Here is a 26,371-nt window from a genome sequence, read left to right as displayed (position 1 = left end):
GATCATTATGCAGCTGTTGTTATTACAACGAGAGTTGGTTAAGTATATATTTTGTGACTCTACTGAAGTCACTGATAAAATATGGCATTAATAGAGAACTGCAGATCGAGATGAAGTCAGATTTTTAAAGCGACCTTAGTGGAATTACGTTATAACCTTCCCGTGTTGAGGAATTTTGTTTTCCACTTGTAAGAAATCGTCGCTTTTTAATCGTTTTCCTTTGAGATAAACGATCAAAGCCCTTACGTGGTAATCGTCGTCTTCGTCATTTTTTCGTTGTTTTCCACTTGTAAAATATGATTGTTTTTGGTCGTTATTTTTTTTTGAAAGTTTTTTGTTTTTTCGTCGCTTTTTTCTAATGGATCGTCATTTTTCGTCTGTTCTTACATGTGGATCGTCGTTTTTCTGTCTGTTCTTACATGTGGATCGTCGTTTTTCGTCGCTTCTCAAACTCTATCTCCAAACAAAACTGAACAACAAAACAGCAATTTGTGCTCAATTTGAACTAATATGAACATTTAATTTAAAAACAATACTATAGTAAAACCTGAGGATCTGAAAAACTTTAATTCAAACAAACATCCAACAATGGAATCAAATAAAATAAACTAAAATTCAGCGTCTTCTTCCAACTCAACGTTTTTATGGATTGAGAAGAAGCGATTAAAAAACGACGAAAAACGATAAAAAACGATTAAAAAAACGTAAGATGTAAGAAACGACCAAAAAACGACAAAAAAACGATAATTCCTCTCAAGTAAAGGACGACGAAAACGACGAAACGGACAAAAAACTACGAAAACGACGGTTTCTTACAAATAGATTGTCGTTTTTTCGTCGTTATCCTCATCACGGGTTGCTTCAAGAACAAACTTGCAAGTTTGAGATCTGGCACTGTATATGGGAAAATTTGGCATAGTAGAGATCTAACCTTTTAAAACTCGCACATGCGCGTTTCAAATTTGTTAGAGAAAAGCAAATCATTGTGTTTATTGATATGACTTTTCGGATCTGACTTCTGTTTCGTCACCCCCCCCCCCCAATGTTTTCATGTCCCCAATTATATTTGTGTATTTATATAGCACGTTTCTATTTAAACAAAAACGTGCGCTTGAGGCATAGAAGTTATATGCCCCCTGGGGAGGGGGGCTAAACAGAATAGATCCGACTTTTCTCTAAGTTTAGATGTTAGCATGTCCATTCTTTGCGCCCTCAATGACACCTTGACTGCTGCCTTTGGTGACACCATTCGTAGCATTAGTGGACCCAAGAGTAGTGGAGGGTCCCTGGCCAGAGTTAGAAATGGGCTCAGCTTTGGTGATGTACCACCCAATGTGTTTCCTCCACCACTGCCTCGCTGGTTCTTGGAATCTGCGGGATATGAACAGAATGAGGAGGGGGTTGATGTATGCGTGGGCGAGGAATATCGGGTCCTGTAGCCGTTGAACAAAATTGGTAACGACTAACTGTTTCTGAATGAAATAGTAAAGTTTAATATCACACAATGAGACGGGAGATTTTATTGGCATTTTGACGACCATTACGAGTTGTTTGACTCTAAGCGAATTTTGCTGCCCTACGGGGGGATTGTGGGCAAACGCTTACGAATTTGTGAAATCTACTTGCTATCTTTCCTTAAATAGAAATCACGTGAAATATGCATATAGCTGCACAACTTAAAACGAAACGTACCTTTTAAAGTAATTTTAAAAAATTTTGCGTAATTAAAATTAACAATTACAGCTGCGAGATATTTAAGAAAAAAAAATCAAAATGCATGAATATTAATTACCTTAATTTGTAAAAATCTGGTTACATAAAAGCTATAGATATCAAAGCCATGAATTTTAATTACACTGAGCGTAATTTTCAAATATTCAAATACATTAAAGGTGGATTTAATTTACATTAAGGAAGTATTATAATTACAAAGCGCGTGGAATGCAACTACTTCAAATCTTCTAAATGTACTTACGTTGAGAGCGTCAAATCTAATATGAGTTTTGTAAGTGCTTTTAATTTTTTTGTTGTGAACTCCACTTTCGTTTTCTTTCTTATATGTTTAAATAACAGGCAATTAAAATTAAGGTCAGCGTTATCTACAAAGTGTAAATAAGAATACATGTATTAAGATTGGTCGTGGGATTCATTTAGGATCAAAAGACTCGTAATGACGTTGAACAATAATTGAACAGCATAAGACTGATCAATGTACACAACTAAGTGAAAGGTAACTATGAACAGAAACCAATCATGAATTAAGAATAATTGCAAACTTTTTAAAAAATAAAAAAAATTGGTGTCCAGAAAAAAATATTCTACGCTTATGCTCAAGTATCCAAAATGATTTAGCGTAACAATGTCTGAGAGACGCATTTGTTGCCCGATATGACCGCTGCCCAAAATTTTACCTCATTGTTATAAGTACCAGAACACTTATTTATCATAAAAATCTAAAAACGAAATAATTTTGTTATTAATAAAGTATCTCTACAAGTTTTAAATGTAAAACTGGCTCATTTGCCCATGCTTTGCGGGGCACGGCAATGCTTTATTGGCCCATGGGGCTTGTTCTAAAACTATCACAACCAAACATGAGGTCAAATTAGCAAATTAAGCATGTTAAAAAAATGCTTGTAATAACAACCCATTAAAATATCGATTGATAAGCAGAGATCAGGAGGAATAAATTGGATATAAGGGCACAATGCACATCTTTACATTGGTTAAATTGCCATGTAACGCTAAAATCAACATGGTTTATGACTAAAAAAAGCATTTTTATAATTAGCTTTTTTGCGCACCCGGAAATTTTTTTCTAAGAATGTTCATTACTGGCTGGGGAAGGTCATGTATAACGTATGGCGCCGCATTATTTAACTAAATGCATCAATATTAACATAACACATTGACTCGACTGATATTAATGTAATTTGCTTTTGATTAATAGTATACAATCTGATTTCATTTAAAGGTTGTTGAGATTTTCTTTCCAGACAACCAACTACGGCCGAGATGTGGCTAGACTACTCCGCTAGAAATGCTTCTTTTTTGGCGTTCTGCAGTCTATTACGTTTGGCAATTACGCGTAAATCCATTACAGTCCGTTGATATGCACATATGGGCACAATAAGAGATATCGGTTACTTACCAAATTTACTTTCGGTTAGCGATTAATTTCCTTGATCCTCATATTGGCGTTATTTTCCTTTCATATCATATACGAGCACCATCATCAAATCCTTAATATAGTAGTAAAGGGTTAAATGCGGCTGAGATAAAAACGTGAGCAAAAAAATGAGAAACGCTCTGGCCCATAGTTTCTAAAAAGGAATTTGATTACAAATTCCAGTAAATTTACTCGCCTCTTAAATGTGTCAATAACTACATACCAACAGACAGAATTGATTTAGAAGTGAAATTTTTAAGTAGTCCTGCTATAGAACTTTGCCTCCAACTTACCTCTGGAAAATGCGGAGTTGGCATTTTCAAATTGAAAATTGCAAAAGAATGAAGTTTTTCTCAATAAGAAACAGTTTGTGATTTTTACTTTCCTTGATCTGCCCAAAAATGTACCAGAAAAATGTCTGGTTCAATGTATTCCTCCCTTTGAGGAGACCACGGGTCATTCTGAGAGCATATTCGACAGTAGCGGGAGTCCAGCATACGAGCCAGAATACAGTCGAGAAAAGAAAAGCGATTGTGAGGTTTCTGTTTCGAATGTGTTTGCTGCTCCTCCGTCTTTTCATAAGTTCCCACCCAACTGCACTGTACATACAGAAGGAAAGGAATCCAGGTATCACTATTTAGATCCAATTTAGAGATCATTTTATTCCAAAGTTTTTCCGTGGGAATCCCACAGATGTTTAATACCGCCAAAAATAATTTAAATTTTAGTTTGTATCGTTTGAAGGCTGGTAATTAGGAAGAAAAAGTTCCTTTACTCTTCGGCGATGCAAATTGTTCCTGCGTGCATATTAAATTTTTCACAGGATGAAGTCTTTGACCCACAAATTATGTGAGCCAGACCGACTTGCGCCAGGAACAGGAAATCTAGACCCAACGGACCGAAAGTCAGCTAAGGGCCTGATAAAATTTACTTTTACTACCCTGTGCCAAACCTAACAGACTTTTGGTCACACTGGGCCAGACTGAAGAGACCCCAGCTAGACGCTGGACCAGACCAACTAAAACATGTGCAACCACCATAAAACATTTATGATTTCTGTCTTTCAATTTTTGGGCTCACAACAAAAGTCGGCATGTCCTGTCCAGACCTCCCAGACAGAACATGCCTACGTCCCGACAGTCCCAGACAAAAAACCTCTACATCCAGACTATCATGTGTTCATGTCCAGACCATTCTCTAAACTTATACAAACAGGTTGTAGACACCATTTTTATAATGTAATTATTTTCAATTATAAATAACATGGGGTGATGTTTGTGATGTAGGGTGTTATTATTTGGTACATAAATAAATGATGAATCGCAGTCGATTAACATTTTGGTTGAAAGGAGTGCGTTCATCCAGTCAGAGAAGTCTCGACGTAAAATTGTCCAAAAAAGGCAAAATGTTGGATGAAACCATTTCTGCTATCGATGTTTTGCATATTTTTAACTCAAAATGAGTTGAAGGAGTTGCAGTTTTCAACGTAGAAATCGCTCACATGAACAAGCACTCCAATATGAGCTGAATGAACCATGTTTGGAACATTTTTGTCTCTTTTTTCAATTCAAAATTTTTTTGCGCGCTCTGTGACGCTGTTCAGATTTTGTGCGTTCAAAGTTGCCTATGTCAAGATTTTCGGGCGTTCAAAGTTAAGTATGTCCTATGTGCAGACTTTTATGCGTTCAAAGTTCTCTGTGTTTAGTTTTTTGTGTTTTCAATGTTGCTTGTGTCCAGACTTTTGCATTTTCTTTTACGGTTCCAGACGCGTAGTTTGGAGCACAGACGACCCTTATGCGTTTAATTTTTCCTGGACATATCGACGTGTGGGCTGGGAACTCAGCCTGGAAAACCATTTTAACTGTTTTGTAATAATAAACTGTAAAATCTAAGAAAAACACAACCAAGTATCCTTTTCCAGCAAAACACGTTTTTACTGCAACAAACTTAAATTTGTCATTTGTTAGTTCATCTGAAAAGCTCCTACTCATCCTTATATTTGTAAAATGAATAGCAAAATTTTCTACAATAACTTGTTTCTTATGTGGACCAGCTCTTATCTTGGCCTGGACTGCCCGGCTTTAATCAGTCAACATAGTTTGTTTGGACCCAACTTAGCCAGCTGTCTTGATATTACCTCTGTGCACAGATTATATAATTAATTTTTTTCTGCACAAAAAATAGACCAAGCAGGCCAAAAATGCGTTCGGGCCAGACGAAACAGACCAAAACTTAGGTATGGGCCAGACTGAAATATGGGTATTCACCAGACCAAAACAGTGCACGGGTATTGTCGACGCCAAAATTGTACATCGACCAGGCCAAACAGTTCGAAATTGGGCTTGGGCCAGACGAAAAAGGTGAAAAAGCGTTTTTTTTCCAGACGATCAGTCGCACTTTATTTTTACCCCAGATCGTACATGTATTGAGTCGCTGGCCTCTTCCAGGCTTACACTTTTTGTATTTTAGGAGTATTTTTTCAGACTTTTATGGTTAACAGTCAGTTTTAAGACCAAAATTTGCCGTTCAGAGCGTCCAAACAGCATAAGTTATCAATGTCGGTCTAAACGAATTTTGACTCTTAAATGATCTCCATTTGAGTGATGTGTGAAGGAACCGTGCCTAAGAAGAATATTGTGTCCAATACTATCTTCCTTTCGAATGTCTTATACATTGTAGAGTAGCAGAGTCTGTATCCATTGTCCCACTTGTACTTCATGCGAGCACAACTGCAGATGAAGATGGCAATCAACATCACAGTCAGCCCCCCACATAACACCTGTCTCACTTTCCTCGTCAGGATGTCTTTCACGCGGTGTGGCATGCACACTACACATCACACTTTCTCTCTTGCCCCACCCCCTTCCCTACCCACCAAAGCTACCTTTGTTTTCGACACTTCTCAGGAACAAAATCAGCCCCCACTCCAACCCCCAACACTTTGTATCTGCTAAGGAGCGCACACAATAAGGGCGTATTAGCTTTTTAACTTTCAGAAGCATGACCTATGTTTTAAGTAACCACTAATGCGGAAATTCTGAAAAAAACTGCTCTTTAATTACGTTCTTTCAGTGTATATTAGACTAATACTTTTAGTTTTGACGTATATCGAGTTATTGATGGATGAAAACGAGGTAGAGAGGCAATGCGTAACTATAAGAATAAATGTCGGAAGGCAGTATTCTAATACTATGTTTTACGTAACTCAATTTTGTGGTCTAGTAGTGGATAAAAGCAGAAGCAGCTAAAAAGCTCTACGAAACATGGGCTCTGTATATTAGTATTATCCATCACTAAATTAAAAAACGAAGCCGGATGGCTTCCGTGAATAACCCGCGGGTTGAACACCAGAATAATCTTAGTAATCATTTTAACTCATATATGATTCATGGTAATTTTACCAAGTCATATATGGTTCTATTGAATTTTAGCAAACATACTAAGATGATAAATGGTTCCTATCTAAAACAAAAAAGTCATTAAAAATGCAAATGGTCAAAACAATTTTTGGGCTAAATTAACAAATATAACATTTTACTGCTTAGTAGTCATATATGGCAAACATACCTGCGCAAAATCTCATCATATTCTTTAAAATGTAGTCGAGCAGTTCAGAAACTCATTTTCTTCGTTTTTTATTAGATAAAACTCATGCAAATCAATCTTTTTTCATAGCTTAGTTATTAGGCTTTATTAGAAACATAATGGTGTACATCATCCAGTAGCCAAAAACAAAACTTGAATACATATCAAATTATATCACATCTTGGCAATTTTTGTTTACTCTTTTTCTTGAGGAACATTGCTTTTTGAGAGAGCTATTTCATTAGTTGGGCACCAAATATTAAAAAAAAAACTGAGAAGAAGAAAATGTTGATTTATGAATCACTGCAACAATAGAATGATCGTACATGATTCTGACTAATGAATGCTAATTAACATGATTCCGACTACATCCTACTAATAAATTTTATGTCTTATGGAATCATAATTTACCTTTGAATGATCGCCAAGAACGTTCATCCCGTGTGCTTGGACACAAGAAAACGAAAAGAAAAACAGATAACCCAAAAAACAAAACAATCTGACAAATTTGTTCCAGAAAAGAACAAGTCGCAGTCATATAAACTGGCCACAATTTTGATCAGTACTTTTTTAAACTGTCGTTGAACATTGTTTTATAAAAGAATAGAGAAGACTTCAAATTTTTTCAAAAATTTTACATATCTGAAAAACAGCCGTACTATTTTTCCATTATAAAACATGTTAGCAAATCCTTCGACGAAGATTTCGATATATCTGAAGAAAAAACCACTTCTAGTATAACATGCCAGAAAAAAGTTTTTTTTGCCCATGTTAACTTCTGGCATTTAATTGAAAAATCTTATTGAAGGTTGTTCACTAGACGAAAATGTTTCACCCTTTGTTTTTACTTTAAAATTATGGTAATCAAAAGTAGCACAAGAATTATTGAAGTGAAAGCATAGCGCAACAAAACAAGTAGGTTAGCCGTTTTGATTTTCTTAAATTATTTTTGCTTTTTGTTCTCTATCAATTTTTGCACCCAAGTACTGTCAATGAGCGCTTGAATACAGTGAGTGAATTTGTAAAAAAAATCCACTTGACCGGATAATTTTCATTCACACATTTTTTGAACTATTTATTTTAGCACATGTTTTGATCACTGCGTAACAAATATCCAGCATTTTTGATTTTTGGCTACAAATAAAGGCTGAATATTCTGCACAATGTCGAAAATCTGATTTTGTCAAGTTAAAATCAAAACAAATCCCTAAATTACTTCTGTTTTCTCAACCGAAAGATCAAAGTCTCCTCTACAGAAGATGTTGTACTGATGTATCAAATTAGACATTTGGAACGCCAAATGCCAGTATTCGACCTTTTTGATTCAGAAGTTTATCAAAAAATTTCGCAATATTTTAAGTAAACAAAACAGGTCCTGTTTAATGCTTCTTTCTGAATCTAAGATTAATATAGCTTTTTACGAACTGGCGAATATCAGTGTAAAGGTATAAGAAATTCATCTGCTTTTTTATACTCGCTTTTGCATCAATATATATTTCAATGGGATGGTGAGGATTGTGAAATGGGTGTATTTATGTGATGTGTAGTTGTTGTTTGTCCTTGTAGAAACCGGTCCAAAGCCAGAAGTAGAACACATGGTCCAGTGGTATACTGGGAGAAGACAACCCGGAAAAAGTAAAAAGTGCATTCTGGGCCAAATCCAGAGAGATAGTACCATTGTCGCATCGTGTCCCAAATACCACCTGGAACAGCACACAAAAAGAAATTTAATTAACTGGAAGAAACTTGAGCTGCAGTAAACTGAAATCAAAAAGACGACCCAAAGATTCAACTTAGAGTTTTTGAGAGGAAAGGACTTGCAAAAACAAAATATTGGTCAGCGAGGTGATGCAAAAATTGCCCAACTGATTGTCGATTTTCAAATTAAACGCTTTTTTCAGACTTCGCAAAAACTAATGTAAAATGGTTTTTAAAATATTTAGCACAATGTATGAGTTAGAACTAGCCTCATAATTCGATAAGGTTAGGGGCGATTACCTACAGGTGAATTGTTACTTATATAATCAAATCAGTTTTGGCAAGACCAAAAAGAAGAGATTACTTCAATTTTCCTCATTTTGTTCCATGTTCTGGTTAAAATACGTAAGTGTTTTTTCTCTGAGACATTGAGAAAAGACCATAGCGCAACACAACATGAGTACTGCAGACTTGTGGATGCTCTTGATTACAGAAAACATTTTTTTCCCATTTTTTTTAACTTGACATAGTAAACATGAACTTAACATGCCAATTAAGTATTTCTCAACCGTTCTATTCACTTCTATAAGTTAAAGTGTAATTTATGCAAAGTATGAAAAATAGGATCTAAGATAATCAAATAGCGTTTAGAAAACACAGCCAAAAATAGACTCAAAGACCCCCAAGTTGAAATGGTAAAGACCAGTAGCTAATATGCTATAACACCCTAATACATGCAATTTGAGAGACAACAAGGAGGCTCGGTAATGTGCGTTCGCACATTAAGTTCCCAACCCGCTCATCTACATTTTTCACTTAATTGTCTACCAAGTGAGGAAGAGATAAAAAAATTAACATATCATTATATCTTTCAACAAACTACCAGATGAATAAAACAATCTACGCTAGAGGGCCAAAGAGACCTGTGACAACCATAATATGACTACCAGAAAACACGGCTATAAAAATCAAATAATTATAAATATTAATACGACCAAAACTCTTTGTCCAGTTTTTGAAAACCGTAAATAACCAAATCAAAATGACTTCAGATAAAATTTATACAACCGAAGATTAACCTCTACTTCAATACAAAAAAGTATGCAACTTTTCCTATAAGCGATTCTGTAAAAACTCTACAAGAAATAAGCAAAACGAGAAAAGTTTAACAAAACGTTGCTTTTTTGAAAAGAGCTAATGTCAAACTGAATAGAAACATTATGAATCAAATGAAATAATTGAAAGATTCCTTTATAACTGCATAGAAGGAGATTGAGACCTTTCATTATCCGGGATATGTCACACGACTACAGAAAGAAAAACAAATACAGGCCATAAGGGAAAAAAGGCAGGAAAAAATTTGGACGGAAAAAATTTGCACAAAATTGATGTCCCAGCTAATTAAACATTAAGCTGTTCATTAAAGCATAGCAAAATTTTCAATTACTTTTTCAAATGACAATATTTGCGATTCAGATGACGCCCATTATTGTGATACTGTGAAAAGAAAACAAAAACCTGCAAAAAGGGGCGAATATGCAAAAATCACAAATTTTTTATGAGAACTGGTTGTACCAAGAACAAAGACCATTTGATGTAAAAAGACCGTTATTAAGATCAAATAGTAGTTCGATAAATAAGGGAGGTGAATTGTCTATAGAGATGCCAAGCCACCAGTTAACAGAAATATGATCAGCAAAAATCAGAAATCCACTATCCTTTTTAAAAACAAATATCTTCAAAATTCATAGCCGACAAAAGCTTTCCAATTGAAGAATAAACAACTTATCTAGCATTTTTTGTGCTCCTGTTATTAGTGAGACTAAATTATAAGACTATAAAGTAAAATTAAACACAATTTGAACTAAAAAATTTCACCAAAAAATTTACAAAACCACTGTGTTGAAGCCATTCATTTTATAAAAATTTAAACGGAAGACAATTAAACCCTCAAGTGCGTCTTTTTTGAGCATAATAAAGTCTCTTCGTGAAACGACTACTTGAAAATGAAACCAAAAAGAACCACAAAAGTACAAAAACATTATTATTTTTACAAAGTTCTTCTGAAACAAACTATCTAAGCCCTGAAGACATCAGTCAAAACGTCTGACTAACCAAAACTTTATTGTTTGGTTCAACAAAATAATAAGACTACTCAAAATTGAGGCTAGGTTACGAAATTGAACAACATTGTAATATACAAGAAAACGCAAACAAAAAAAAACGGGATAAGTTGAAGAAAATGATTACTCTTTTTTTAGCAATTTTTATTGAAAGTCAAAGAAAACGTGAGCTATATGACAAATCAATTATTAATTTCATTTAGTTATCTGTTTTTGGCCACTGAGACCTTTAATCACCCAATAGTTGGCAGCCGACAAGAAACAACAACAGTAAATAGAGGGCAAAAATGAAATTTCCAAATTCTGCAAGAGTGCGGCAGCCTCTAAAGTCCTACGTTATGAAAACAATAAATATGTTAAGTTCCCAATTTTGTGAATTGTTTTCACTTAGATTGTTTAGTAACGTGAGAATTCACCAAAGAAACAAAAACAACAACAGAAATGGGCAATTGTACACAAAAATCACAAAAAATTGTATGAAAACTCGTAGCACCAAAAGCAAGAAAACGTTCTGTTAAAGAATGCGCCACAGAATTCTGCAGGCAAGAAATTTTTTTAAATTGTTTTTTCAAAAAAAAGGAATAAATTAACTGAAATAGTACAAAAAAAATTGACAAGTTCAAAAAATAACTCAAATTTCCCTAGAAAAGATTCAATTCTAAAACAAATAGATTCAATGACATAAGACACATTAGGTAACAACTGAATGCATGGGATGGTTTCGCCTAAACCTGCCGAGGAAGCCATTTGGATCTTTTAATGGTTAGGTTGGTAATCAGAGTGCAAAAAGAATAAAAATTGAAGGCAAAACACAAGAAATCAGTTATAGTTTACTAAAAGTCTTCATCAAAGCCATAAAAACTCTCAAGTTCTCTAAACACAAACTATATCTACATTTGTCCTCATCTTTACGGAAAACAGATTGGTCTTTAATTGTGCCCTCAATAAATTTTTTTTTCTGTAAGTAACCTTAAAAAAATAAAAGGAAAATTTTTTGGAAAAGGCAGCACCAAAATAAAAATTAAAAATTTTCTGATTGTAAGAATCCACGATAATATCCAACCTATACGTGATTTTGCCGCGGCTCAACAAACCATCCAAATTTCACATGTGTTTGCGAATTAGACCATTTATTGAGTGAAATTCTTCAAATATAAGTAAAACAACGATGCTTTTTGTAAATATCGGGTTAAATCTGCACAAAATTTTTAACTCCAGAAAACATTCATAGGGCACCTCAATTCAAACTGAAGGGCAAACTTTAACAAAGTGGACCAAAATACATTTTGTGCCTTTTTTGATGAAAAAATTTTGTATTTGGAAAATTTAAGGGAATATAAAGCCAAAAAACTTTAATCGAACAGTTCAGCAACGGTCCTCTATCTCTAATGGTAACGATACCACTCTACCGTTAAAAATTTTAATTTATTTTAATTTATATTAGCGAAGTTGTGCCGTGCCAAATTTTAGCAAAAATTACTTACAAGGTGAATAAAAACTGTCGAACATTCACAAAAATTATTTTTTTATTCCATATTCTAGAATGTACGTGCTTTTTAATGATACCACTCACAACTCTCTACGATGAATAAATCGATCGCCCAAAATTGTCTGAACGAAAAAAACCCGGTTGAGTGTATAGTTCCTCCCTCCCCACTAAAGTGGCGGTCGGAACAATGATTCTAACATAGAAATAGTTCACAAAAGTGCCTGCTGAAAATACATGGTTGACTGGCATTTTCACCACACCCTCAAAAAAACTTCCAGATGTTAAATTTTTTCTATCACTATCAATTTTCCGCCCATTTCATTCACCATTCACCCTTCAGTTGCAAACGCAGTGTTTTGTGATTCGCAAACGCAGGATGGACTGCATGGTTAGAATTGGATCTGGGAGCACTTTAGTCTGATGAGAATCAGATCTAGCCCCCCCTCTTTAAAATCATTATAACTTTGTGCTGATAAGTAGGAAATGTGCCCTTGAATAAATGCCTTGAAGGCTCAAAATTTGTCTTTTCAATATACTTTTCTGATTTTTCAAAAAGTTTACTGCAATATGCTTCTGAATATTGGAAGTTTGGAAGTTATTTCCAATTTTGTGACAAATTTTAATATTTTTGGATCAATGATTACATACGATTAGATCAGAACTATGAAAAAACTAATCTGAGTATAAAATTGATGAGTTATGTCTTTTCATTTGTTGATATTTGTTTACTACACCTGTGAACACATGTTCAAACTTGTGCATATCGAACAAAGTTGAGAGGAGGATGAACTCGTGCGGGACTACGACCAGGGTTGCACCCCAGATATCCACAAAAGAATTCACAGCCAGGGGGTAGAACTCCAGTTTGCGAAAGTGTTTGTTGAAAGTGATCAAACAAACAATGTATGTATTGAGCACAAAGTTTACCACACCCGTCAATAACTGGAACAAGAAAATGACATTTAGCTAGATTCTATAATTAATCAATTTCAATTAAGTTTGAGACGTCCAGATACTTCTGACTTCCCAGGTCCAGACTGAAGTGACTCTGATCAGACCATCTCCAAACGCACAACTGAAAATCGTGTGGTCGAGTTACATGGACTGGAAAAGTCTTCGAACGCACGGAAGTCTGAACAAAGATTTTAAACTTGTTTCATCAGTGGTCAATTGAGCATGCGATGGTATGCTCAAAGGCTGTTTTGGTCTGATCAGGGATTATTTTGAGCCCACATCAATTGAACATATCATCCTGGGTCGAGGAAAAATCGGAAAATATATAAAATAGGAGGCGAAAAACTGTTTTTTTCAACGAAAATTTTGTACATAATTTTGCAGTGAAATGCGGTTAAATTATGTGATTTCACCGCTAGAATTCACATGTCAATTCACCACATTTCACCGCTAAAATATGTAATTTCACCTCTTACTACATATTACCCGCCTTAAACACATGGGTTCAAATCTCTTCCCTATTGCATGTCAGCCACTTCTCCCTCTACTGCGCCACCTCTCACTGCCTTCAGGGATAGTTGTTTTGAATTTAAATCAAATTCACTCTACTTTCTGTAAATCATGCGTGTTGAATTTTTGTAAGGTTTGCGATTTTTAGCGTGAAATTAAATATTTTAGCGGTGAAATGTGGTGATTTTTTTGTAAGTTCATCGCATTCACTGCCTATATCACATAATTTTGACACTTTTTTCTAAGCTATGATTATATGTAATTTCACAACTAAGTTAAGCGGTGAATTAATGTAATTTCAAGCGATAATTTGTTTTCACCGCATTCGAATATACCAATGTCTGATCAATGGGTGAGATTTCGAATGGCACCAAAGTCTGATCAAAGGCTACATTCAGCTGAAGTAAGAGATAAAACGTTTCAAAAAATATCTTATTCAAAGAGTGTTTTGGTTTAGACAAGCTGCTTTTACACTTTAAAAACTCTAAAAAGATAAATACCAAAACTGAAGTTTTAAGTGGTATCAGTCTTGTTGTTTATAGATTGTTCAAAATATTTTAAATGCCTATGTATGAGATAAGGCATGATTTTAAATACAGAAATTGAATGTCCTGGATCATGTTAACAATATATACTTCGGCTTTGATTTATGGGGTCTTGTGATCCAAAAACGCAGGATTGTCTATGTTTCTGAAAAAAATATATTATACTAATGATTACTGCTACTTTAACTGTTAACAGTGTCAGTCAGTGTACCACTGTGGGTCTGGCAACCCAGTGCGCGACTGAAGTCGGTCTGGTATTCCCAGTGCGCGACTCAAGTCTGTCTGATCAGAGTCGATTTTGGTCTGGATAGTCTGATCAGAGCTGGCTTGGGTCGCGCACCTCATCCTGGGCTGTCTGGTTGAACGAAAACCACAGGGGTGTAACGTTAAGCAGACTAGGTTTTCCACTAAGAGATGATGGTTAAAATCCAGTACTGGTCCATTTTCACAAAGATTGTGCCTGCTCAAACCCCCTCCCCCCAAAGAAAAAAGAATCAAAAACTCAATCTATTTAAAGAACTAAGCAACAAGGACCTGCGACGCAGCCCATGTAATTTTGAGCTCTCAGAGATGTTTTCATCCGAGGTTGCTTTGGCCTGGGGCCTCAACCGGGGTTATTTGAAATGACAGGTCCAAAATTATCTGTTTATCTGGCTGGCTCTTACCTGGAACGAGAATAGACCCAATTTTAGTTTCCACAATACTTCCCAGTACCTAATGTACCCCTCGCTGATTTGATAGAGGGGAGGTTCTACCGTTGGCTCCACTTCCTCCTCCACAATTTCATTTGTCATATTATCATCCATTCTGCCGCAATTTTCCTTCGCTGAATATGACCTGAAAAAATACCCCATGAGCAGGGGGGTTACTTCATGCCACCCACCCCAGTTTTTTACGCCCCTTATTAAAATTGTGTGTTTGTTATATAGCACGTTGCTATTTGAAAAACAGCACGTGAGACTGGGTGTGTAAAACTTATATGCCAACTAAGCTGGGCGGCGGGAGGGGACGGGGAGGGGAGGAATAGTATAGATCCCATTTTAAAATACATGATTTATTATGAGCGCTAAATTTGCAACAAATTTCGCTTCATAACAAAAACTTTACATACAAGAGGCTATAAATCACTACGAAAAAACTAACTTGTTAATTAGTTGATAAGTCAATTGACTTTGAAATTTTACTAAAATCAGATATGCTTTTATTTTTCTACGACGAAGAACCTGTAAAAATTTTCCCTCCGCATCCCAAATTTTTTCAAACATTTATTATTAATATACATTAATTATTTAATATTATTATTACAGTTACTATATTTTAGTTAATAAATAATCAACTCAAATTAAGACAATTCACAGGATAACCCAGGTTGAGGTGCCAGACCGAAGGTCGATATGTCCAGACCGTCCCAGACGGAAAGTGTCTATGTCCAGACCCTCCCAGACGGAAAGTGCCTATGTCCAGACTTTCGTGCGTTCAAAATTTTTCGTGCGTTCATCGTGCGTTCAAAACTCCCTATGTCCAGACTTTCGTGCGTTCAAAATCTTATATGACAAGACTTTAGAGCGTTCTAAATGAAAAATTGTGCGCTCATTTGTGCGTTCATGTCCAGACTATCGTGCGTTCAAAAACACTCATGTCCAGACTTTCGTGCGATCAAAAATGCGTATGTCCAGACTTTCGTGCGTTCATGTTCAGATAACGTTCTTATAATGTATTCGTTTCAAGTATAGATACGTTAGGGTGATGGTTGTGATGAAGTGCCCAAGCAGTTGCTACATTTTGTTTAATAAAAGATGTTCGATGAAAGTATTGGCTGAAGGGGGTGCCAGCGACCTAGTTATTAAAGTATGATTTGCTTTGCAACTCCAGCAAGGGTTTATAATTCTAGGTGTGAAATTGTTTTAAACAAAAGCAAAATGTTGGATGCGAATTTTCCTGCGTTCGATGTTTTGTAACTTTTGAACTCAAATGAGTTGAGGTTTTCTTGGTAGAAAGCTTTCACTTGAGTGAGCACTCTTTAAGAGTGTTTAGTCAAACATGGACTCATTAGTTTTTGGCATTATTGTTTCCATTCAAAAAATTTTCGTGCGCTCCGAGTCACAATGTCCAGACTTTCGTGCGTTCAAAATTGCTTATGTCCAGACTATCGTGCGTTCAAAATTGCATATGTCCAGACTATTGTGCGTTCAAAATTGCATATGTCCAGACTATCGTGCGTATTGCGGCTGAGCTTAACAACTCAGAAATCAAATTGAATAGCGCTTCAAGGCCATTTCAAGCCTTAAAGCTAGAATAGTGTGACAAGCGAAATTTAATGCTACATTCTATCGAAGCCAAACGGATTTGTTCATTTTGTTCAACATTTATATTTAGCAACTATTATTAGTACACAATCGTCATTCATGAAGTCAAACTATAACTCTAACTCGAACTACCTCAACAACCAGCAAAACAATACTACGACTCAACAATATTGCATCAGATTCTTTGCGATTGGATTGCGAATCAACCTATTATTGATACAGAATATTCGACAAAACTTCTACATGGTTAACAAATTTCCCATGACATCAAATTTACACTGAAAAAGTGACGTTATGGAAAAGTGTTCACATTCTGTCGACATCATTATCTACAACCAATCAACATTTGAATTTGACATGTAAATCCACGTGACTAGCAGCATAAAAGGAGCTTGAAAAACTACCAAAAATCAGTTGAAACTCATAAATTTGGCTATATCAAACTGACACACAGTGCGTATTGAAGCACACTTTCTTGAGCGGTAAATTACTTGTTATCGTGTCTTGTTTCTGTAGATCATATTAGTGATTGTACAGTTTTAACTTTACTTTGACTTGTGAAAAGAGAATTAACTTTGATATTCTCAAAACTTTCTTTCTGAGGAACGAAGTTCCTAAGTAAGAGAAACTTTGTGCAAAGCACATAGTCAGTTGCTCTTACTGGCTCTAACGAAGCCTAGCCTAGTTTGATATTGGTGTTATTGAGGCCAATTGGGAAACAAGAAGTGATCATTAAATTAACTCAGAATATTCAAATCTGAGGTGAAACTTGTTGTGTTATTACTCAAAGACAATTCTACCGATTCCGTTCATTTCCTTTTTCGTTTGATTACTTGTGTGACAGTGTTGTGCACTGCCAAGTTTGCTCAATTTTGAATCATTACTTACCGAGTTATTCAACATTGAAATTTTTGCCCATGTATTAAGATTGGGTATAAAATATAAAAGGTAGCCCCACCAACGCAGTTTACCCAGCGTTGTTTAAATTTACATCAGATAGTAGGCCTACCTAACGTTCTTAACCCTGTGAAAATTTATCTCACTAGCTTTTGTGGTTAAGGAGATATCACTGAAAAACCTCTAATTTGAACTAATTTGCTTATTTGGAATTTTGGACTTTTGCTTAATTGAAGCAAAGTTATTTGTTATTCAGCAAAGCTAAACAATTAGTTATTTGAAATTATTGAGTATCAAGTAATGCAACGGCATTCTAAAGTATAGCGGATAATACAGTTCACAAAAGTTAACTGCAAAAATACAATATCCGGACAGATTTGAAACCGCTGAAACGAACTGGGCGGTGTAAAGTTTTCCTTGACTTTGATAGGAGAGCAGCCGTTACATTTGGTCCGCCGACCCGGACAGTGGAAGGCAAACTGCTGTCCAATCTCATGAAGAGAGTGCCGAAGGCACCCCTCAAAGAGAATCAAACAAATCAACAGCGCAACGCCAGTGAGGCAGAGCGAAAGTTGCGAGTGCAATTCACAAATTACGTTGAAGAACTAACCTCGCTTAAAAGCAGCAAGCAAAGCAAAAGGAAATCAGGCAAAACAAACACAATCAGCAGAGAGGAGCTTCAATCGACAGCTCAAAGGTACGACAAGAAGCTCCAAGACTTACGGGAAGAAGTCCACACCAAAACAGGGATTGGCTACAAAATAATTGAAGATTCAGATCGACCCAACAAACTAAAGGTCCTCTATCAACAGACTGTTCACCTTCTAGAGGAAGAAATACCCAAGCAACTGCAGCGTCGAAACAAGCTTGTGCCCTATCAAGCTAATTTCGTTGAAGAGCATCTGAAAGAAGCAAGGGAGTGCAAAGCAAGTTTGGACTATCATTGGCTTGCATATATAAGCAAAGGCACGCAACCAGAAATGAATGCAGAGCAAAGCAACGCAACCCAAGCAGTGAATGACAGCGAGAGCAACAACTACCAAACGGACAACCCAGTTGCTCAAACAGTGCAAAATGGGGCAACAGCAAGTGGCCAAGAAACGGAGAATGTTTCGGAAACATCTTCAGCAAAGCAAAGGCGAGAGGAAAGGATGAAGAAATTCGATATCGAGTTCGAAACCAAGATGCGACTCGAACAAGAACGGTTCGAGCGAAGGAAGCTAGAGCTGGAAATGCAAATGAAGGAACTGGAAACCAAGCATCAACTGCTGGAGGAAGAGCGTGAGCTAGAGCGCAAAGTGAAGAGAACAGCATTAGAGAACGATGATGCTCGTTCCCAATCAACTGGTGCTCGAGACAAATCACCCTTCAACTGGACCCCCAGGAAGAGAGATGTCTCAGACTGGGCCAGCAGGATTGACAACCTTCTAACACCAGAACGATCAACAGCCCGCTTCGAAGTAACCCCTGAAGTGAACAGGCATAGTCACTTCTCACAATATCGCAGTTCATGAGATCGATCCTCAAGTGTTGAAGACCGGGACGTTTCCCCCAGAGCTGGTCGACTACAACAAAACATTGGGTACGCAGGTAGCAGTAACCTACCAAAGCTGAAGTTGAACAACTTTGACGGAAACCCTCTCGAATGGCCGGAGTGGTCTAGTATGTTCATTGCTACAGTGGATCAACGACCAATACCAGACTCAGAGAAGATGAGCCATCTGAAGACTCTACTGAAAGGCAAGGCAAGGTCAGCAATCTCTGGAATGGGCTATTCTGGACAGTTCTATGGTGCTGCATGGAGCATTCTGGAGAGGAAATTTGGAAGGCCTCATGTGATCATTGATGCACAACTGGAGAGTCTTCGCAAAGCAAGTCAGTTGAAACCACACGACTCAACAGGTCTGATCAGTTTCTCAGTTATTGTTTCGAACTTTGTGAATGTGCTCAAAGAGTACAAGCAGATTGGTGATCTGCAATCAAGCTCGACACTCTATATGGCAGTAGATAAACTACCCCAAGTTCTCAAAGAGAAGTGGTGGTTCTATGTTGATGATAAAGATGAAGATTGGCCTGATCTGATTTTGTTTGAAAAATGGCTATCAAGGATAGCATTCGTGCACGAAGGGTTTTCAGCTTTCAAGGGAGAGCGAAGAGAAGAAGACCGAAGAAGCACAAATAGAGACAAACGGTTCTCGAAAACGTCGAACTTCAGTGCAAGTTCCAACGTGAAAGAAACGAAGCAAACGCAAAGTGATCACTGTCCGCTAGCTGATGGCACTCATAAAATATGGAACTGTCCACTATTCAGGAACATGAGTGTGAATGATCGGTACGCAGCAGTGAGAAAGCAACGCTTATGTTACGGATGTCTAGGCAAAGGACATGCAATCAAAGATTGTAAAGTCAATGCGTGCGGCATCAATGGATGCATCAAGAAGCACAAACGATTGCTACACTCAGAAAACCAAATGGACGAGGGCAATCATGCAGTCAACGCAAGCGCAGCAACAATCAACCAGAGTAACGAAGTTACTAGGTTTCTTCAGATAGTTCCTGTCTCAATACAGAGCGGTGGCAACAGGCTGAACACATATGCTTTCGTCGATAGTGGATCAACGGTTTCATTCATCGATCAAAGTGTGCAAGAGAAGTTACGGGCCCAAGGCACCGATGTGACGCTCAACATAGCTGGCATACACGGAACGAAGGATCTGAAGACAGAAAAGGTTCCTCTAAAAATAAAGGGAGTACATTCAAAGGTGCATTCAATCGAAGCGTTTGCACACCCGTCAATCTCCTTGGGAAACACAAACTACAACTACAACAAGTTGAAGCAAATCTTCAACCACTTGAGTGTTTTACCCAACAAAAGCTTCAACTTGATGGAAGTTGGCATCATCCTTGGTCAAGATGCTTATGAGCTACAACGCCCATTGGACTACAAGATAGGAACACGAAGTGAACCTTTCGCCGTTCTAACAGAGCTAGGACGGGTAGTCAGTGGACCCATGACGGGCAAAAGAAGACAAAATGTTTGTCATTTCGCCTTCACAGAAGATGTGAAAGTGGCTGAGAATATCCAAACCTGGTGGTACATAGAAACCTAGGCTTCCAAAATCAACGTCGTCAGTCAGTCAAAGAAGGAACTGCAGGCACAAAAGATGCTAGAGAGTACGACAAAGTTCACAGGCGAGCGGTACGAAGTGGGAATGCTGTGGAGTGAACCAGAGCCAAACCTACCGAACAACTACAGCTCAGCCTTGGGTCAGCTTTACTCACTGGAGCGAAGATTCCAAAGGGACCCAAACCTGAAGAATTTGTATCAACAGTCAATAGATACAGATGTAGAAAAAGGATTCGTAAAGATATTGGACGAGTCAGAAGTGAAAGGCACCTTCGGGAAAGAATGGTATTTGCCCCACCATCCAGTGCTAAACCCGAACAAGCCTGGCAAAGTAAGACGTGTTTGCAATGCCGCATCAAAGTACAAAGATATATGCCTAAATGATAAGCTACTAGCAGGACCGGATCTGCTACACGGCTTGATTGGAACAATATTCAGATTCCGTGAAGGACCAATAGCCCTAACAGCCGACATCGAATCGATGTTTCTACAAGTGCAAGTTCCTGAACAGGATAGAAGTTGCTTGAGGTTTTTATGGCGTCCAAGAACTAACGAACCTGTTCAGATATACGAATATCAGCGTCACGTATTTGGAGCTAAGAGTTCTCCAACTTGTGCAAACTATGCTCTCAAGCGAGTGGGACTGGACAACGAAAAGGAGTATCCGATTGCAGCAAAGGCAATACAAAACAACTTCTACATGGACGATTTCATCAAATCAGTAGAAACCCCGGAAGAAGCAATTGAAGTCTTCAATCAACTACAACCTCTTCTCTCACAACATGGATTTGAATTGAAGAAGTGGATAAGCAACAACGATGCAGTTACCAAAGCAATCCCAGAAGACTTGAAGTCAATCAGCAACACAAAGCAAGTCGAAGTGGAACCCAGTACGGAGGGATCTTCAGTGCTAGGACTACAATGGACCGTTACTGATGACAGTCTTCAAGTATGCAGAGGTACAAACAAGGAAGTTCAAGCACCTATAACCCAGAGGAAGATTCTGTCACTGGTATCTTCAGTATTCGACCCGATCGGATTGTTTGCTCCGTTCAGTGTTCATATGAGACGACTTCTGAAAGGCATCTGGACTAAGAATGGACAACATTGGGACAACGAAGTGGAGCCTAGTGAAGAAGAAGAATTTCTGAGATGGAAAGAACAACTTCCAATAGTGGCTGAAACCAGCATCGATAGAAGATACTTCAACAGAGAGAGGGATAAAACCGAACTTCATGTGTTTGCTGACGCATCTGAAGACACGATGTGTGCAGTGGCCTATCTACGTTCACAACCAAAAGAATACTCAGCTGACTTAGCATTTGTCATTGGAAAATGCAGAGTAGCACCGATGAGGCATCTTTCAATACCGCGATTGGAATTGCAAGCGGCAGTCATGGCAGTGAGGTTGAAAGAACAGATAGTCAAGGAACATGAAATGAGGATAAATAGTTGCAGTTTTTGGTCAGACTCAACTACGGTATTGCAGTGGCTACACAGTTCCCATCGCAAACAACAAGTGTTTGTGGCCAATCGAGTAGCTGAGATACTAGATACAACTGATGTTTCACAGTGGAAACATGTCAGCGGTATCAACAACCCAGCGGACATTGGCACCAGAGCAATCAACATTGAAGAACTCAAGAGAAGTGAGTGGCTCACTGGGCCGGCCTGGTTGAAGCGACCAGAAAGCGAATGGCCCAAGCAGGTGAACCTCATATTTGCCTCAGATGAAGAGAATATACCCTCGTCAGTCTTCATGATACAGGCTGAAGAGAAGAAAGCCGTTATCCAGTGGGAACGATTCAGTAACTTCAACAGACTAGTAAATACAGTGGCATACGTACAGCGAGCATTGAACAAACACAGACCAGCAACAATCATAGTTAGCATCGAAGAAAGAGTAAAAGCAAAAGCAACAATCTTCAAGCTACTACAACAAGAACAGTTTGGTGAAGAGATGAAATCTCTCAAAGCTGAAAAGGAAATTCCAAAAGGCAGCAAAATCCTACAATTCTCACCCTTCCTAGACGAAGAAGGACTTATTCGAGCCAAAGGCAGAATAGGCAAGAGTCAATTGGACTTCAATGCAAAGCATCCAATTTTGTTACATTGGAAACATCACGCGGTTGAATTATTCTTGCGAAACGAGCACAAGGACAATCAACACGAGGGCACTGAGCATGTAAGAAACATCGTTCAGCAGAAGATGTGGATCCTAGGCATACGGAACGCTTTAAGATCAATCAAGAACAAGTGCGTTACCTGCAGAAAGGGCAGAGCACAAACGATAGCACCAGTAATGGCAGATCTACCCGAAGAGCGGTTAGATGCTTCAACAGCCTTTACAAATGTTGGAGTCGACTACTTTGGCCCTTTCATTGTGAAGATTGGGCGAAGGAACGAAAAGCGATGGTGTTGTCTCTTTACATGTCTAACTATGAGAGCGGTGCATATAGAAGTCGTACCCAAGTTGGACACAGATAGTTGTCTCAATGCAATAATGAGATTTATTGCTCGAAGAGGCAAACCGAATACGATCATCAGCGACAACGGGACAAACTTTGTTGGAGCTGAAAGAGAGTTTGCAGAGTACGTTGCGGCATGGAACAAAGAAGGGATGGAAGAACATCTAGTTCAACGAGGAATCAGATGGAAGTTCAATCCGCCCGCAGCACCACACTTTGGAGGAGTATGGGAGCGGTTGGTGAGAAGTTGCAAGAAAGCAATGTATGCAGTGTTGGGGAACAGATCAATCACCGAGGACGTTCTTTCAACAACGATGTGTATTGTTGAGCAGACGTTGAACGCAAGACCTTTGACTCCAGTCAGTTCAGATGTTAATGACTTAGAAGCATTGACCCCCAATCACTTCTTGCTTGGCAACAAGAACGTTTGCTTACCCTACCTACCATGCGCGGAAGAATTTGTTGATCATCGAAAGCTCTTTCGGCAGACACAAGCCTATGCAAATCTCATATGGGACAGATTTCGTAAAGAATATCTGCCAACTCTGAATAATCGGCAAAAATGGCGATCTACGGCGAACGAAACCCTTAAAGAAGGCGATCTCGTTTGGTTGATCGAAGACAGCGATAAGCGTGGTTATTACAATCTAGGTCGAGTCACGGAGACCATCGATGGGTCTGACGGTGTGATTCGATCAGCTATAGTTCGAACGAACGACGGAGTGTACAAGAGACCAGTACTGAAGCTCGCCCCAGTACTACCTGGAAAAGATGTTTTCACGATGGAAAACAGGGCCGGCGATATTGCGGCTGAGCTTAACAACTCAGAAATCAAATTGAATAGCGCTTCAAGGCCATTTCAAGCCTTAAAGCTAGAATAGTGTGACAAGCGAAATTTAATGCTACATTCTATCGAAGCCAAACGGATTTGTTCATTTTGTTCAACATTTATATTTAGCAACTATTATTAGTACACAATCGTCATTCATGAAGTCAAACTATAACTCTAACTCGAACTACCTCAACAACCAGCAAAACAATACTACGACTCAACAATATTGCATCAGATTCTTTGCGATTGGATTGCGAATCAACCTATTATTGATACAGAATATTCGACAAAACTTCTACATGGTTAACAAATTTCCCATGACATCAAATTTACACTGAAAGAGTGACGTTATGGAAAAGTGTTCACATTCTGTCGACATCATTATCTACAACCAATCAACATTTGAATTTGACATGTAAATCCACGTGACTAGCAGCATAAAAGGAGCTTGAAAAACTACCAAAATCAGTTGAAACTCATAAATTTGGTTATATCAAACTGACACACAGTGCGTATTGAAGCACACTTTCTTGAGCGGTAAATTACTTGTTATCGTGTCTTGTTTCTGTAGATCATATTAGTGATTGTACAGTTTTAACTTTACTTTGACTTGTGAAAAGAGAATTAACTTTGATATTCTCAAAACTTTCTTTCTGAGGAACGAAGTTCCTAAGTAAGAGAAACTTTGTGCAAAGCACATAGTCAGTTGCTCTTACTGGCTCTAACGAAGCCTAGCCTAGTTTGATATTGGTGTTATTGAGGCCAATTGGGAAACAAGAAGTGATCATTAAATTAACTCAGAATATTCAAATCTGAGGTGAAACTTGTTGTGTTATTACTCAAAGACAATTCTACCGATTCCGTTCATTTCCTTTTTCATTTGATTACTTGTGTGACAGTGTTGTGCACTGCCAAGTTTGCTCAATTTTGAATCATTACTTACCGAGTTATTCAACATTGAAATTTTTGCCCATGTATTAAGATTGGGTATAAAATATAAAAGGTAGCCCCACCAACGCAGTTTACCCAGCGTTGTTTAAATTTACATCAGATAGTAGGCCTACCTAACGTTCTTAACCCTGTGAAAATTTATCTCACTAGCTTTTGTGGTTAAGGAGATATCACTGAAAAACCTCTAATTTGAACTAATTTGCTTATTTGGAATTTTGGACTTTTGCTTAATTGAAGCAAAGTTATTTGTTATTCAGCAAAGCTAAACAATTAGTTATTTGAAATTATTGAGTATCAAGTAATGCAACGGCATTCTAAAGTATAGCGGATAATACAGTTCACAAAAGTTAACTGCAAAAATACAATATCCGGACAGATTTGAAACCGCTGAAACGAACTGGGCGGTGTAAAGTTTTCCTTGACTTTGATAGGAGAGCAGCCGTTACAGTGCGTTCATTTTTTTCCAGACCGTGTAATTTTGAACGCACGACGCCACCTTGTGCGTTCATTTCGGTCTGGACATATCGACTTTCGGTCTGGGACCTCAACCTGGGAACCGATAGATCAACAAAAGAAGCAATATCCTGCTTAAACTACACCAACCTGTTAAGCTAGGCAATTAAGTGTCAAAGAATCAGGCGTTAAAGTTAAATCTTTTGATTCGTATTTTCACGACAGTGAAAATGAAGTTTGAACCAAATTTGAGGTGAAGTCACTTTATTTGTCACTAATGTCCTCCTCAAAATCACACATGCCAATTATGCGAAATTTGAAAGATTTATTCAAATTGGCTGTGGTGATTATAAGAGTGATTCTGTGGCTGTTGAATAAATTCAACATCGACATTCTTTTTAATCAACTCGCTATAGTCAATAATGCAGAGCCGAAAACAAGGAAAAAATATCCTACTGTCGCCTTTTTCCTGTCTTGCGCAATAATCTTGCTTCGATTATGACTCTATCTCTGTTGAAAATTGTATCTCTTGAAAACCAGTTTAATTTCTCTAGTGATAAAATGAGGGAACCTTTTAATTGAGAAGCAAAAAGAAATATTTGTTTTATATAAATTTATAAACAAATTCTTGCAACAAATTTTAAAATTTTTGCAAATGACAGATTAATTGACAAATAGCCTACCAATTCATGCATTATTTTATATGTTGCTTTTTAATAGTCAAAGATTGCAAAGATAAAAAGTTACGACTAAAATTAGCAAATTTTTTTTGTTCCAAATACTTGTGGACGCTGAAAACGGTTCAGCAATTTTTAAAAACAGCTTAGTTAAAAAATGAATATTACAATGGAGAGAGAACAGGGTCGACTCAGTCTATAGCAGTGTATAGAAAACACCTCAAAAAACAAAAAACACTCCTAGTTCAAATGGTTGACCCTGTCAATATGTCACATCAAAAAGCAAGACAGATTTCCAAAACCAAAAGACCATCTGATCATAATACATCAGAACATACAAATTTCAGTGTAGGATTATGAACTCTTTTAAATAGCCTTTATTATCTCGCAGCTAGTAACAGACAGCTTAACTACAGTTTAACATGGTCTGTAAGTCCGCGTCCATCGCTCAATCACTCAAGTAAACACTTTTACTCTCAACACTACCCTATTCAGAGCCTCCCCAGGATGAGGTGCGCGACCCAAGCCAGCCCTGATCAGAACAACTTGGGTCACGCAAGGGGGTTAAAGCGCGACCACAGAGTCTG

At 37.5% G+C, this 26,371-nt stretch overlaps 1 protein-coding gene across 1 annotated transcript; it reads right to left on the bottom strand.

Annotated features, from left to right (window-relative positions):
* Positions 1–1,164: 1,164 nt before the first annotated feature.
* LOC142351728 (uncharacterized) lies at positions 1,165–25,403 on the bottom strand. The gene is made up of 9 exons (XM_075403872.1): positions 25,258–25,403; positions 14,739–14,910; positions 12,799–13,006; positions 8,325–8,457; positions 6,737–6,747; positions 5,792–5,998; positions 3,551–3,802; positions 2,722–2,744; positions 1,165–1,472 (listed from the first exon to the last, which is right to left on the bottom strand). The coding sequence occupies exons 2-9, from the start codon at positions 14,877–14,879 to the stop codon at positions 1,182–1,184; spliced, it is 1,266 nt and encodes a 421-aa protein (XP_075259987.1). The 5' UTR covers positions 14,880–14,910; positions 25,258–25,403; the 3' UTR covers positions 1,165–1,181.
* Between the last annotated feature and the right edge of the window lie 968 nt (positions 25,404–26,371).

Source organism: Convolutriloba macropyga, chromosome 13, assembly GCF_964194025.1.
Source record: "Convolutriloba macropyga chromosome 13, txConMacr16.3, whole genome shotgun sequence".
Taxonomy (NCBI): Eukaryota; Metazoa; Xenacoelomorpha; order Acoela; family Convolutidae; genus Convolutriloba; species Convolutriloba macropyga.
This window is presented reverse-complemented; position numbering and strand designations above follow the sequence as displayed.